Raw genomic sequence first — 13,368 nt, forward strand, 5'->3', positions numbered from 1 at the left:
CGACGTATGCCACTTGAATAACAAATGACGTTTTTAAATGCCACATCCAGGAGGCAGACGTTGACGGAGGGGTCAGAAGGTCTGAACGACTCCGAACTGTGATGGCCAGCAAATGTATGGTACGTGTCCTCTGAGCTCCTTCACTTCCTTTATTTTTTCTATATTTAAGTGCCGAATGAGACCGTTAAGTGGATGCGGCAGACCTGTAAACGTTTGCTGATTTGACCAATTTCGGGAAGCAGAAGCATTATTTAATTGTTGCTTTCTGGGACAGACCAATATAGGAAGAAGAAACGAGTCAAGTTAAAGTTTCGAAAGGGGAATAAATACAAAATAGCTGAAACTTTGAATATAAGTAATAATTTTTAAATAGAGCAATATGTACAGCTGAATATGGGCTACCTACCCAATGAGAAGCGACTTTGTCTGCCGTTTCTCTGTTTTTCTTCGGCCATTTTCCGACTTGAAATTTTTATAAGTCTTGCCAAAGGCCCCAAGGGCAGAAGGCACCATCAAAGGTGGCCGAAAAGAAGGGCCCCTTACACATAGAGTGTACGGCTGCCCCAATAGCCAGGGGCCTGGCATGTAAACAAATGCAATTCCAATGTGGCAACAGCAACAAACCTGAAGTTGTCCGCAGGTGAGAACACTTAAAGTTTTATTATGCCCACAAAGGGGCTACCGGTGCGGGCGAGGCATCCCAGGATGGCCAAACTATACACAAGCACACATAGAATATAAAACCATCTGCAGGCAGCTCATTCAAAGCGTGGAAGCAATTTGAAAAATATTCCTTAAATATGCTAGACAATGTCGGCTCCTTATGTGAATGTCTGAGCTCCTATCTCCCCCTCGCACACATACCACACCTGCCTGCTCTCTCTCTCTGTCTCTGTGTGTTCTTAGGATTCTTGTTTTGTGTAGAACAGCTTTCAATCTTTGCCAGCGCCGCCAAGTATGCAATCCAAAAGAATAACCAAAGCCGGAAATGGGAAACGGAGACTTCTTCGTTTCCTGTTTTCTTCCGCCAGCGTTGTTAGATTTTTAATTACATTATGCAAGTAATTTAAATGATTTTAAGATAGTTTGTTTTTAACTGCATTCGATTGATCTGATTTTATGTCTATGCATTTGTATGTTTAATTTTGTCAACTTCTTATTTTTACCTACGTATTATTTGCATCCCCGTTTTCCCCTTTTAATTTTTAATTTTCTTTATTTTATGTTTTTATGTTTCACTATCTCTCCTTATTATTTTGTACAGCTTTTAATCTATTTTTTTTTGTATTGTCATGTTTTTATTTTATTTTATTATTTTAATTGAAATTTGTTTTAAATATATTATATGTTATTTTTATATTCGGTTCTTCTTTTCTATTGAATAGGGTTTTTATTTTTAGTTTAATTTATTTTATTTCACTTTATGCATCCCATTTTCATTTTGTTTATGTTTTTTCCCCCCTCTTTTTTATTTTCATGTTTCGTTGTTTTTCAAATTTTTATTTGTTTTGATTTGTATGTATTTAATTGAAATTTTCGAAATCGATACATAAACCAAAAAATTAAATCAAAATTAATTTTTTATAATTTTTTTGTATATGTAAATAATCCAATTGGGTGTGTGTTTTCTTCTATGTTTTTTATATATAAATATTCGTTGAACATTATTTGGTATGTCTATGATTGACTCTGTGGTCATGTACAAAAAAACAAAACAATCAATCAACCAACTCAACCAAAACCTTAAACCATAAACCAACCAACTCAAACTGTACAAAACAAAACAAAAAATAACTATGGAAAATCAGGACTAAATTTCCACCACCCACCGGAAAACAGTGCCCACCACAGCCAACACAGTCCCACCGTCGGCGCCGCATCAGCAGCATCTCTATCGGCTGCAGCAGCAGCATCAGCAGCATCTCACCCACTTGGCGGCACACCACCCGCACCCACACCACCCACAAGCGGGGTCTCTTCCGCCGGGCATGCTGCTGGCGCTGGACTGCTCGCCGCTCCATCCCTGTCTATGCAGAATCTGGTAACCCTACTAGCCTCGCCCTCCGCCCACCACCAGCTGACCCTCCACCACAGCAGCAGCGGCAACAACAGCAGCGGCTCCGCCGGCAGCCTCCACAACCACCAGCGCCTCGCCTACGCCGCTGTCCCGCCACCACCCACGGCGACCGCCTACAACATGTCGCAGCTGATCGGTCACCCGGCCACGCCCACCCAGCACGGGGGCGGCGGCCAGACGCTGACCTTGAATGCGCTGTGTAAGTAGATCATGAACAAGTAGTTCAACTCAGTAGAGATACATGATTTGATCAAAAGTTTACGATTCAAGTCTATTTCAAGAAAATATTTTTAATCTTGAGAATTCCGATTTAACTTCACTCGACCTTATCTTACCTATTAAGCCCGAGAATGCAAATCGAAATATAAATTTAGAGAAATATACTATCAATTCTTTACGTTAACTTCTTTGTTTTAATAAATAACGTTAACTTGAATAATTGGTTTTAATTGTTTCAGTTCAATTTCTAACGTTAAAACAACAGATTAAAGAAGAATAGATACAAACTTTTTTTCCAGATACAGTAATTAAAATAAGTGTGAATATATATCATGTGGATGTGTGTAATTGGGTTCTTTGGTGTGGGTGGTTGTGTTCCACTTTTGTATTTGTATTTTGTACTTCTGTTTGTGTTCCTTTGTTGCCTTTTGTATTGTAATCAAAGCGGAGTTCTACCTCTGGCATTTAATAACACTAACTCTCAACAATATAATCCGTAATAACCCCTTGCCAAAAGCATGAGCCTACAACATCGCCCTGCCAAGCCCTGTCCTATTTTAATCTACAGTACTAACGCTAAATCAACTCTTCTATAGGTTATTAATGAGGAGCTTATCTTTAAGTTTCAGTAAGGTTTAGGTTTTCTGAAGTCAACTTCGACTTTTTACATTTTTTACAAACGATTCTCCCGAATAAAATATTTTAAAAGCATACAGTGTTGTTTTTTTCGAGTCACAACAAAATTAAACACTTGTTGAATACACATATTTTACCTTTACTGAACGCTTTAACTTCCCAGCAGTTGATTAAAATTGTCTGCTGGCATAACCGAGTTGCATTTCTGTGTGAAAATTTCTAATTTCACATGGTCTTTACTTTTTCATGTTTGTATTTTGCATTCAGCCCCTCTGTCAATAAAAAAAACACTGTTTTTGAACAAACAAACCGAACTTAAATTGATAAAAACAGGAAAATGGTAGCGAACGGGGAAAAAGAATCAAATCCGTGTTACTGACAACAATAAATGAATGGCATTCCATACAATACGTTCTTGATTGCAATGCAAGAAAAAAGAAATTTTAATAAAACAACATGAAATCTGAAAAATATGGGAAAAATATGTAGAGAACATTTTCAGTCAAGAATAGATTTGAGGGCACAGGAGTTGGGCTAAGAATTACTTCGCACACGGTCTTATATATAAAAGACCATGTTCATGGAATGTTAAATGTGGCGACTGCAATTAATTTTCGGAATGCTATATAAAATATAATATATCAATATGATTTAATTGATTTATTTTATATAGGATAAATTAAATGCTAAAGTAAAGCCTCGTTTAGATTGAAGAGGATCTGTTAGATGTAATCCTAATGTAAAATATTACAAATTTTTCCACATAACAAGGAGAATCCATTAAATATTCAAGTAGAACAAAATAAATCATCAAAAGTTGGGAAACAAATATGCAACCATTTTTCCATATTCCGGATTACAATTAGCTTTTCAATTAGTAACTTTTATGGATTCTGAGAGCATTAAAATTAAATTTGTTCTAAAACTTACACACCCAAAATGGAAAGACCAAAAAATTCGGCAATATAATTTTCAGGCCAAACAAAAACTGCCCGCACAAATGAAATAAAACAAAATTAAAAACTAAAAGAAAGTAATAAATTCGTAGTAGATTATGCAAAAAGAACAATTTTGGGCAATGCACAAAGCGAACTGCAGGGGCGCCATGAAAATGTTTGGTTCTGGGTTGGCAGGCTCAATTAAAAAACTGGCGCCACGCGGGGAAGCCCGAACAACAAAGGCTAACAAATTTTTTCATGATATACAAACAAAAGGAAAAAAATCAAAATAAAATTTAATAATGAAAGGACGGGGGCCACAAAAAAGTCATAAAAGAGAGCATAAAATGGAGGAGCACAAAGTGTGAAAGGAAGACCGAAATGATCATAAATAAAGGGTCGAATCTCATATGCGTTAACTCAACTTGGGTACGTTTATTGTTCAGAAATGGGTTTTCTGTTTGCTTGAATTAAAGTATGTTTCTCGGCGTGTATCTGTGTCCAACTATGTACTTGTCCTTGTCCTTTTTTGTAAGTGTTTGTTTTTGGTAAATTGTTCTGTGGAGAATTTAAATTTAAGCTTAAGTTTATCAGTCTTTTCCAATTTTTTTCATTAAGTGGAATGTAGTCAAATCGAAATTTGGTCAATGATTTAAAATGACACGTCCAACATTTTAGGGCCTCCAAATGCTGCTGACCCCTATTCATCTTCCCTGAGTGGACTGTCCAATGGAGCCTACGGAGCCGCATCCCAACCTCTGACTGCCAGCGCCCTTCAAGCGGCCGCTGCGGGCGTGGCTGGCAAACAGATTGAGGGTAAGAAAGCGTTCTTTGATATATATTTATTCCCAAAATAAATGTTTAAACGAGAAACGAAATATTATATTAAACGCAAATTAATAAAATTCAAAAGTACACATCAGTTGGTACTTTAATGACATTATTTTCGACTTCATACATTATATTTAATGTCTGTTTTTTTTTTAAAGCTTTACATTTCTTCCTTATATCTAATAATAAATAAAATAATAATCAAAAACCTAAAACATATTCCGTTTACTTTGTGTTTCTATAACACTTGTTTACAAGAATACATTTGTTTCCTAGCTCCGCTATAAAATCGCAATTATAAATATTTAAAATAAATATTTTATCCTTTTTCCAATTAGGTCCGGATGGCAGCAATCTGTTCATTTATCACCTACCTCAGGAGTTCATTGACACAGATCTCGCGTCGACATTTCTTCCCTTCGGCAACGTCCTCTCGGCCAAGGTGTTCATCGATAAGCAGACCAACCTGTCGAAGTGCTTCGGCTTTGTGTCCTACGACAATCCACATTCGGCCAACGCGGCCATCCAAGCGATGCATGGCTTTCAAATCGGCACCAAGCGGCTGAAGGTTCAACTGAAACGTTCCAAGGATGCGGCGAAGCCGTACTAGGCAGCTAAGGGGGCTGGCATGGCCTAAATGGGCGTGGCAAGGCACCCAGCAACCAACAATTCAAAATCAATGGATGAACTAGTTTAGACAATTGTGCCTTTTAAGCAACGTTCTGAAACCAAAGGACCAATTACAAAAAAATTATCTGATAAGTGAACACAAAACTAAAGATAAGTAGAAAGCTTACAAATAAAGTTCTCGAGTGCACAAAAAACTAACCGCAAAAATCAATCCTACCAAAGAAGTAGCTTAAAAGTTGCATCCTTCTTGTAATCACATTTGCTGAAAACCATCAACCATTTTCATGAAACCTATGTAACTATTCAACGTCGGCAAACAAATCCTAAAATAAAATATAACCAAAATAAAACACAGAAATAGTAAGCTGCATTGCGGCGCCAAAGTATTTTTCAAAGCCAAATAGTTAAGCAAACATAATGAAAAAAGCACAAGCCAATACAGAAGAGGAAATTTAATATTTGCACTAATCAAAAGATACAACTTAGAAATAATAACTATAAAAAAGCTAAGGAAATAAGTATATAAATACAATATGGTAGGGAAAAAACAAACAAAAACATTCGAAATTCCGTTCGTAGGGAGACACATTTAAGGGGAAAGCTAAGAATAAAATAACTAATAATATAAATAAAAAAAACTGTCGAAAACCCAGGTGAAAAACAATTTATCAAGCTAAAAGAAAATAGCTTGGTTTCATACTTCAAATCTATTTTCTATTAATTAATTTAAGCTGTATGCATAAGAAGCAAGCATAAAGCAAACAAACACTTATCCGATTTGTACTTAAATGACACTTAATGTTAGATGGCAAAACTTTATTAAATAAAAGTCAGTCAAATTAAAATGTGAACAATTTAGATTACGGTCTGATTTCATGATTTTTTAAAAGGCTTTTTAAATAAAAGCCAAGTGGTTTCAATGATTTATAAATAAAATAATAAATATTTAAACAATTTAATCATGTTGTTATTATATTTGTGAGAGGGTTTTAGAGAACGCAACGACTATTTCTAAATACCATATTAACAACTCCATTAGTTAAAAAAAACACCTCTTAACGAGGTAAAGAGTGGTGACGGTTCAACCTTTCTAAAAGTTTGTAAGCGTTTTCAATTTACGTTTTATATACAATAATGCTGTTTCGCACTTTATTTGTAACATTTACGGTTAAAACGGTTAGTTAAAAATATAGTAGGAAAAGGGGAAAACCAAAAAAGAGTGATTTATAAAAGTAGTGGGTTCCATTTGAAGTCCTGGACGTCTGGAGGTGAATTTGTTCTGGCTTAAGATGCAGCATTCAGCTGAGCCTCTGGAATCGCCTTAAAGAAAGTCACTATGCATCCCGCAGCTAGTTTCGCCCTCCCAGGAACCCTGAGATGTGCTCGTCGAGAGGGATCTTATCACATTTATGCTATTGTACTTGCATTCTTTATGCGCCAACTGACAACTCAACTGGCGCTGATAGGTGCGGACCAGGAGGACGGCCACGATGTGGGAGAGCCAGAGGGGGGATCGAACAACGACTGTCATAAATCAAAAGCATCCTGCGCTGGCTGGGAGTCCTTGCACTCCATTCCTTCTCCTGCTGCAATTCAAATGTTGGCGTTAACGCATGAAATATGCATGTGCTTGGAATCGCCGAATGTGCAGCTGTTGTCTGGATCTTTCTTTTTTCACTGTGCTACCTGAGAACAACACTGCCAGCTCAGGACTAAGCAAAAATAGCTTAAACTGCTTTTAAATTTATATGAAAGAATAGACACAGATTAATTATTTTCATAATAAACATACAAAAACATGCTACAAATCGAGAGAGATAGATATTTGTAATGCATTTCCATAGCATAGCCACGTTAAAGTGACTAATACCTATTAAAAAACTTTGACAAAAACTAGCCTTTTTATGGAAAATTACAACAAAAGTATCATAGAAATGTAGTGTAGGTGAAAATACATAGAGCCTTTGTCTTTCCACTACTAAAGGCAGCCAGGAAAAACAGAGCTGGCTGCCTTGTAGCTGAACATTGAACATCCAAGTAAGCAATCCTTAAACTTCAAGGTACGTGCTTGTCGTTGGGGTCAGCTCGCAACATTATTCAGTCTACCTAAGAGCGTGCAACTTGTAACATTAATTTTGTTCAACGTTAAAAACTTGCAAACTAGTACAAATTTCCATTGAAGATGGCCCAGCAGGGCCAGGGAGGCAGGCCCGGGGGAGGACCGCCAGGACCTCCTCCGCCCCGCCCGCCGAAAACGCCCCCGGGTACGTCGCCGCGAGGAACGCCAGTGGGCGTCACTCCGGGCGATGTGACTCCAGCTCGAGGACCTCCGCCTCCACCGGCGACAAAACGCGTCTCTATAGGGATCGGATCGGAAAAGCCGGCTTCCGGCAGGGCCGCCCGTACCGCCCCACCTTCAACAGCAGACTCTCCAGTGTCACCCTCGGCAACTCCCGGTAAACCGACCAGAGACCAGGCCCCATCGTCATCGCCTAGGACCAGTGTTCGCGATCCTGGCCCATCGTCATCCCCTGGAAAACCGATTAAAGAAACTCCCCGAACAAGTCTTCAGGACCCCGGTGCGGGGACATCTGCCAAAACAACTGTTCGGGATGCAGGTCCGTCGTCTTCTCCCCGGGTAAGTGTCCCAGTCTCTGGTGCAGCGACCCTTAGGCCATCTAGTGCTCAGGATCCAGGGACTAGACGATCAAGCCTTGATGCTGCAACTCGGATAACTTTTCAGGAAGCAAAACCATCGACATCTGCTAAGGCTGGACCATCAACAGCTGTCAGTGCTGCCAAGCCAGCAGCCTCCGAGTCCGACGCAGCTAAGCCTTCTTTAAAAGATAGACTGAACATATTTAAAAGAAAAAAGGAAGACGAGAGCCCGGAAACGTCATCACCAGCGACCCGTGAGCAGAGGGCTCCGTCGGTAACGGGGCCCTCGGCACTACAGAACAGGGCCAAAACGAACCGCATCCTCTACACCACCGATGAGGAGGTGCGGGAAGCTCTCATTGAGTTTTCCGTCTTCATCATTTTTCTGATACTAACTTCACTAGGTAAGCAGAGCCAACAATCTCTGAATTACTAGGAAATACTGAGTTTTCCACTACAGTTTAGGAATATTAGGTACACCCCAGCACATTTTAAAGAGATTACATTTTATACTATCCATAATTTTAGGGAGATCCTTAGGTTTTTAATGAAAAAGTTTTGAGCTGTTACCTAATACCGATATCATCCACAGTCGTTTTGTCTGTCCGCCACTCATATATGTTCTACTTTAACGACACGATGAAGAAACTCTTTACCACACGAGAACTTGTTGTGGCTCCTTCGGTCACCGTGTGCTTTGAAAAGCTGATAACGGTGCCGGATTGGTGGGACTACCTGATATATAACTTTCTGATAACACTCCATGGCGATATGACATTTTTGGACGGCCAACCAACGGGTAATGATACGCAAAATAATACACCGAAGAATCCACCAAACGAGGAATCGCCAGAGGAGTTGCCAGAAGAACCGCCAGATGAGTTGCCAGAGGAGTCTCCTGAGGCGGATAGGTTACAAGAGAGATTCCAATACCGAGCGAGTCCGAACGAAGACTGGGAGCCGCGCGGCAGACCTATTCGGCAGGCGGTACCAGAACAGACCGTCGGGGACGGCACCGAAGATGTCGAAAATCCCGCGCAAAACATTACAAATTCTCATCATTTGGAGGTAAGTTGCACAATATATGTGGTAAATATATGTGGTAAAAAAGGTTTTATACGACTTCAAGTTATTCGCGGGGTTGATAAATTGTTTCCTTTGACGTTCCGTAATTAAAAATGTATTACGAAAATTCTTTAGGTTGCTTAAAATTCACTTCAAATATTTATCCAGTTAGTACCACTGCTTCGAAAAACTTCTGAAATAATCTTCGTATGGAATTTGGTTAATAAATTGTTCCGCCCGCATCATAGTAATCTCAGTCGTGTAACATTTCTTACGACTTTAGAATATTTGTTACTTCCTTTGAAACCTATAAGCACTGAAACATAAAATAATTAACATTGTGTTTGTTATTTTGCAGCTGTGAGAACTAACCTTATGATCACTTCGGGCTTAAGCCTTGTTATTTTAATACCCATTACTCGTAGAGTAAAAGGGTATACTAGATTCGTCGGAAAGTATGTAACAAGTAGAACCGACCCCATAAAGTATATATATTCTGATCAGGGTCACTGGCCTAGTCAATCTAGCCATGTCCGTCTGTCTGTCAAATTTAGGATCAAAATTTTAACTGAATTGTGTTTGTCTCATCAATACCGATCAATTGACCCAAAAAAAATGTGCACTTACCCACACTAACGCCTACAAACGGTTTAAACGCTAAAATCTGTCTGCCGCCCACGTAGCATCTACTGAAATAGCCGGTAGGTGGCGCCCTAAAATATCGCTTTGCTGGCTATAGATCTCCATTTCCCATTTTCTCCCTTAAGCTGAGTAACGGGTATCTGATAGGCGAGGCACTCGACTGTAGCGTTCTTCCTTGTTATTATTATTATTTTGTAATTACACCTTCCAGGGACGAGTCTTCCTATACGAGAACCTGCTCCTGGGACCGCCGCGTCTTCGGCAGATTCGTGTGCGGAAGGAAAGCTGCTACGTGAACGACGCCTTTATCCGGTACTTCAACACCTGCTATGCGGCCTATTCCTCCGGGGCGGAGGAGCGCAAGGCGATGTACAAGGGTTCGCCCTACCGGACCATGAACGACCTAGATTCTACGCCCATCTGGACAGTACTTGCTTTCTACCGCTCTGGCGGTTACACGGTGGACTTGGAGTACGACAAAGATAAGAACCTGAAGATCATCAGCGATCTAAAGGAAATTCACTGGCTCGACAGGGGCTCGCGCCTCTGTCTGGTTGAGTTTAATTTGTATAATGAAAATACGGACATCTTTCAGAGCGTCAAGTGGGTTGAGTGTCTTACTGTATCCGACTCTAAACTCTATAGTGATTTATCCCTTAGGTTGATTGCGGAAATTCCGCCCACGGGTGGTGTCATACCCCAGGCCCACTTGCAAACGGTGAAGCAGTATTCCTTCTTCACGGACCGCAGCATGGTTATGACTGTTATATACATCTTCTGGTACATTATGATTATTTACTACACAATTTATGAAATCACTGAAATGCGCAAATCAGGTGTCAAAATTTACTTCTTTTCCATGCTAAACATTCTTGATTGTGCCATATTGCTGGTAAGATTTTAGGGTTAAATTACATCATAAAAACAGTTTAACGAAACTATTTTGTTAAAATGTATCGTTTTTCAGGGTTGCTACCTTGCCCTAGTGTACAATATTTGGCATACTTTTAAAGTGATATCCGTCACGACCAAAGCGCAAGTGGAACTGACTTACCAAAGCCTGGATGTTCTTTGCTTCTGGAACATTATTTATGTGGATATGATGGCCATTTTGGCCTTCCTCGTGTGGATAAAAATATTTAAGTTCATTAGTTTCAACAAGACACTCGTGCAGTTTACAACGACACTGAAAAGGGTTGGTATTAAAAAACGCGTAGGCATTATTTCCAGTGTAATAATCTTCGACTTTAGTGCTCCAAGGACTTGGCAGGCTTCAGTTTAATGTTTGGCATCGTCTTTCTGGCCTATGCCCAGTTGGGTCTTCTTTTGTTTGGCACTAAGCACCCGGACTTCCGTAATTTTATTACCTCCATTTTGACCATGATAAGGATGATTCTGGGCGACTTTCAGTACAATCTCATCGAGCAAGCCAATCGAGTTCTGGGTCCCATTTATTTCCTCACCTACATCCTGCTGGTGTTTTTCATTTTGTTGGTAAGTTCTCGGGATGTGTTTTGAAATTGTTTTCCGATCACTTGCATAATTTTGTTGCTTAGAACATGTTCCTGGCCATTATTATGGAGACCTACAACACGGTGAAAGGCGAAATCACCCAGGGGCGCAGTCACTTGGGCTCCTACATCTATAGGAAACTGGCGGGTATGCTCTACTGGATCACCCACTGCGGGCGAAAGAGGCGACCTGAACCGCAGAGAACCGATGACGACGACAAGGAGGCGGAGCAGGACGCCAGTGCCGCCCAGGAAGAGCCCCAGGAGATGAGAAAGAACATGACACCTGCGGAGTAACTAATTTTTAAATTGTATTTTTTTCAAAGCTAATTTCCTCTATTCTAGACAAAAATACTTTCAGGATATTCCTCCAGGAGAAAACCAAGATATGGTTCGGTAAGAACTTTAAACTTAAATCGGAAAGCTTGTTAACCATTTTCCATTTAGCCTGAATAACCGTGTTGGTCTGCTAGAGGAAATTCTCGAGAGGCTGATCACCAATATGGATGACATTCTAAAACGAGTTGAGAAAGAGCGCCATGCGAAAAAGAAATAGGGATCTGTATATTTCAAGAAACTGGTTGTTCATTAATTTTATTTGAGTTCTTGTTCTGCTAGAATATACATAATACGCCAGTTGATAAGATTAAATATAGACAAACATTATAACCCTTCTAGAATTCTAACGTATTATAACTGAGCACACATATTTTCTGCAAACAATCAAATAACCGAAAATTAATTAACTTCAACTCCGGCAACACGAACTAAAGCAAACCGTCAAACCACATGAACCGAGTGCTAATCTCTGCCAAATCCGTGCCCGTGTGTTCCCCTAACCGTACCCCCATCCATTTGGCAACAAAGTCATAAAGAAATTACAAATACAAGCGGATAAAGGAACCGTAAAAAGAGGCGAGGCAGGTGCTCAAATATATATAAACAAAGAAGATAAATACACTTGTCATTTGACTTATTGCAATATGTACAATAAACTAGTATAAAGTTTATTTAAAATACATTTCTTATTTATTATTCCTTGTTCGAGGATATTTTGAGCCCTTACTGGGAAAAGGGGTACTCCTAAAAGAAATTTTGAAAGTATGTATAGTATGTACTATAGTTATTGAAAAGGTTTTTAATTAGCAGAACATTAATTAAAAACATTCTTTACTTTTGTTTACACTTTCGTGGCGTTTAAACAAATAGCATCTGAAAATATTCCATGTTTTTTTGGCACTTTATACATTTTCCATAAAAAACACAATACCCTTTTGTAAAATAGACAAATTGAAATTTCCGGACTTAAGTGATTTAAAACAACCACGAAGTCTGAGATATTCCATTTTGTTTACAGCTCAAATTTGATAAACGAGCGTACGATACTGGCACATAAAGCTCAATTTACACAGCCACATTTATATGCCTCGCATTGTTTCGCTTTTGTAAATACAAATTGAAAAGTTGCAATCATTGCACCGGGCAAAGCAAACAGACAAAGGCTGTCCATAAAAAAGGGAAAGAGAAAATAAACCATTCAACAGACAGGTGGGGAGAAGCACTTGAATGGACCAAACAGCCCGTCGCATCCAGCCCAGAAGAATCACGGATTGAGGGCACAGGAGCCATAATTACAGATATGCTTTTTACTCACACCCCGCCGAGCTGAAAACAGTTTGAATCCTTTATTTGCAAAATGGCCTGATGATGGCGATGGCAACTCCCAGTTAATGTTCAAATATGCCGGTTACTCAGGTAGTGAATGTTCTTGAAAGTGCATCAGCATCCAATGATGAAGTTAAAAACAGTTAAGGCCTTGCACCTTAGGTTTTTATTGTATCCAAGGAAACAGCAGATTAAACATCAAGCCTGAAAAAACAGTATTTACAACGGCTTTCTGCAAACAAGCGCTGTGCTGTAAAATATAATTTTCGGTATTAAGCACATACGGTTTTTTATCGAATGCTCAATAGACTGATTGTGATGCAAGTGTAAGCCCTTTATTTTGGGAGGTGTATAAATCATTTTTGGATGCTGTACTCCGAATTAATTCCAATCATATTTACCACTACGAACTTCTTAGCATGGTTCACGATTTGGTAAAGGCATAAGAGGATAAAACTTTTACTTCCGATTGCCTTTTTTCCTGCTGGTGGACTAT

At 39.3% G+C, this 13,368-nt stretch overlaps 2 protein-coding genes across 16 annotated transcripts in view; both read left to right on the forward strand.

The window, feature by feature from the left end:
• LOC108033680 (CUGBP Elav-like family member 1) overlaps positions 1-6,290 on the forward strand; it is a 58,057-nt gene extending 51,767 nt beyond the window's left edge. For 12 of the 14 annotated variants that reach the window (XM_044094461.2, XM_017108136.3, XM_017108146.3 and 9 more), the window contains 3 exons: positions 1,809-2,276; positions 4,549-4,686; positions 5,040-6,290. In XM_044094461.2, the coding sequence (XP_043950396.1) occupies positions 1,809-2,276; positions 4,549-4,686; positions 5,040-5,311 (878 nt within the window). In that variant the 3' untranslated portion in view covers positions 5,312-6,290. Of the gene's footprint in view, positions 1-1,808; positions 2,277-4,548; positions 4,687-5,039 lie in introns of those variants that run through there. The other 2 variants (XM_017108138.3, XM_017108139.3) reach the window with 2 other exon arrangements.
• A 1,140-nt stretch (positions 6,291-7,430) lies between these two features.
• LOC108034366 (polycystic kidney disease 2-like 2 protein) lies at positions 7,431-11,887 on the forward strand. Of its 2 annotated transcripts, XM_044094460.2 has the most exons (10): positions 7,431-7,969; positions 8,075-8,393; positions 8,582-9,057; positions 9,908-10,299; positions 10,357-10,588; positions 10,664-10,891; positions 10,948-11,190; positions 11,253-11,500; positions 11,553-11,603; positions 11,655-11,887. In XM_044094460.2, the coding sequence occupies exons 1-10, from the start codon at positions 7,514-7,516 to the stop codon at positions 11,761-11,763; spliced, it is 2,754 nt and encodes a 917-aa protein (XP_043950395.1). In that variant the 5' UTR covers positions 7,431-7,513; the 3' UTR covers positions 11,764-11,887. The 2 variants fall into 2 exon arrangements, with proteins under 2 accessions (XP_043950395.1, XP_016964745.1); XM_017109256.3 differs by having other exon boundaries at positions 7,431-8,393.
• The last annotated feature ends 1,481 nt before the right edge of the window (positions 11,888-13,368 follow it).

This window comes from Drosophila biarmipes, chromosome 2L (genome assembly GCF_025231255.1).
Source record: "Drosophila biarmipes strain raj3 chromosome 2L, RU_DBia_V1.1, whole genome shotgun sequence".
NCBI classification, from domain to species: domain Eukaryota; kingdom Metazoa; phylum Arthropoda; class Insecta; order Diptera; family Drosophilidae; genus Drosophila; species Drosophila biarmipes.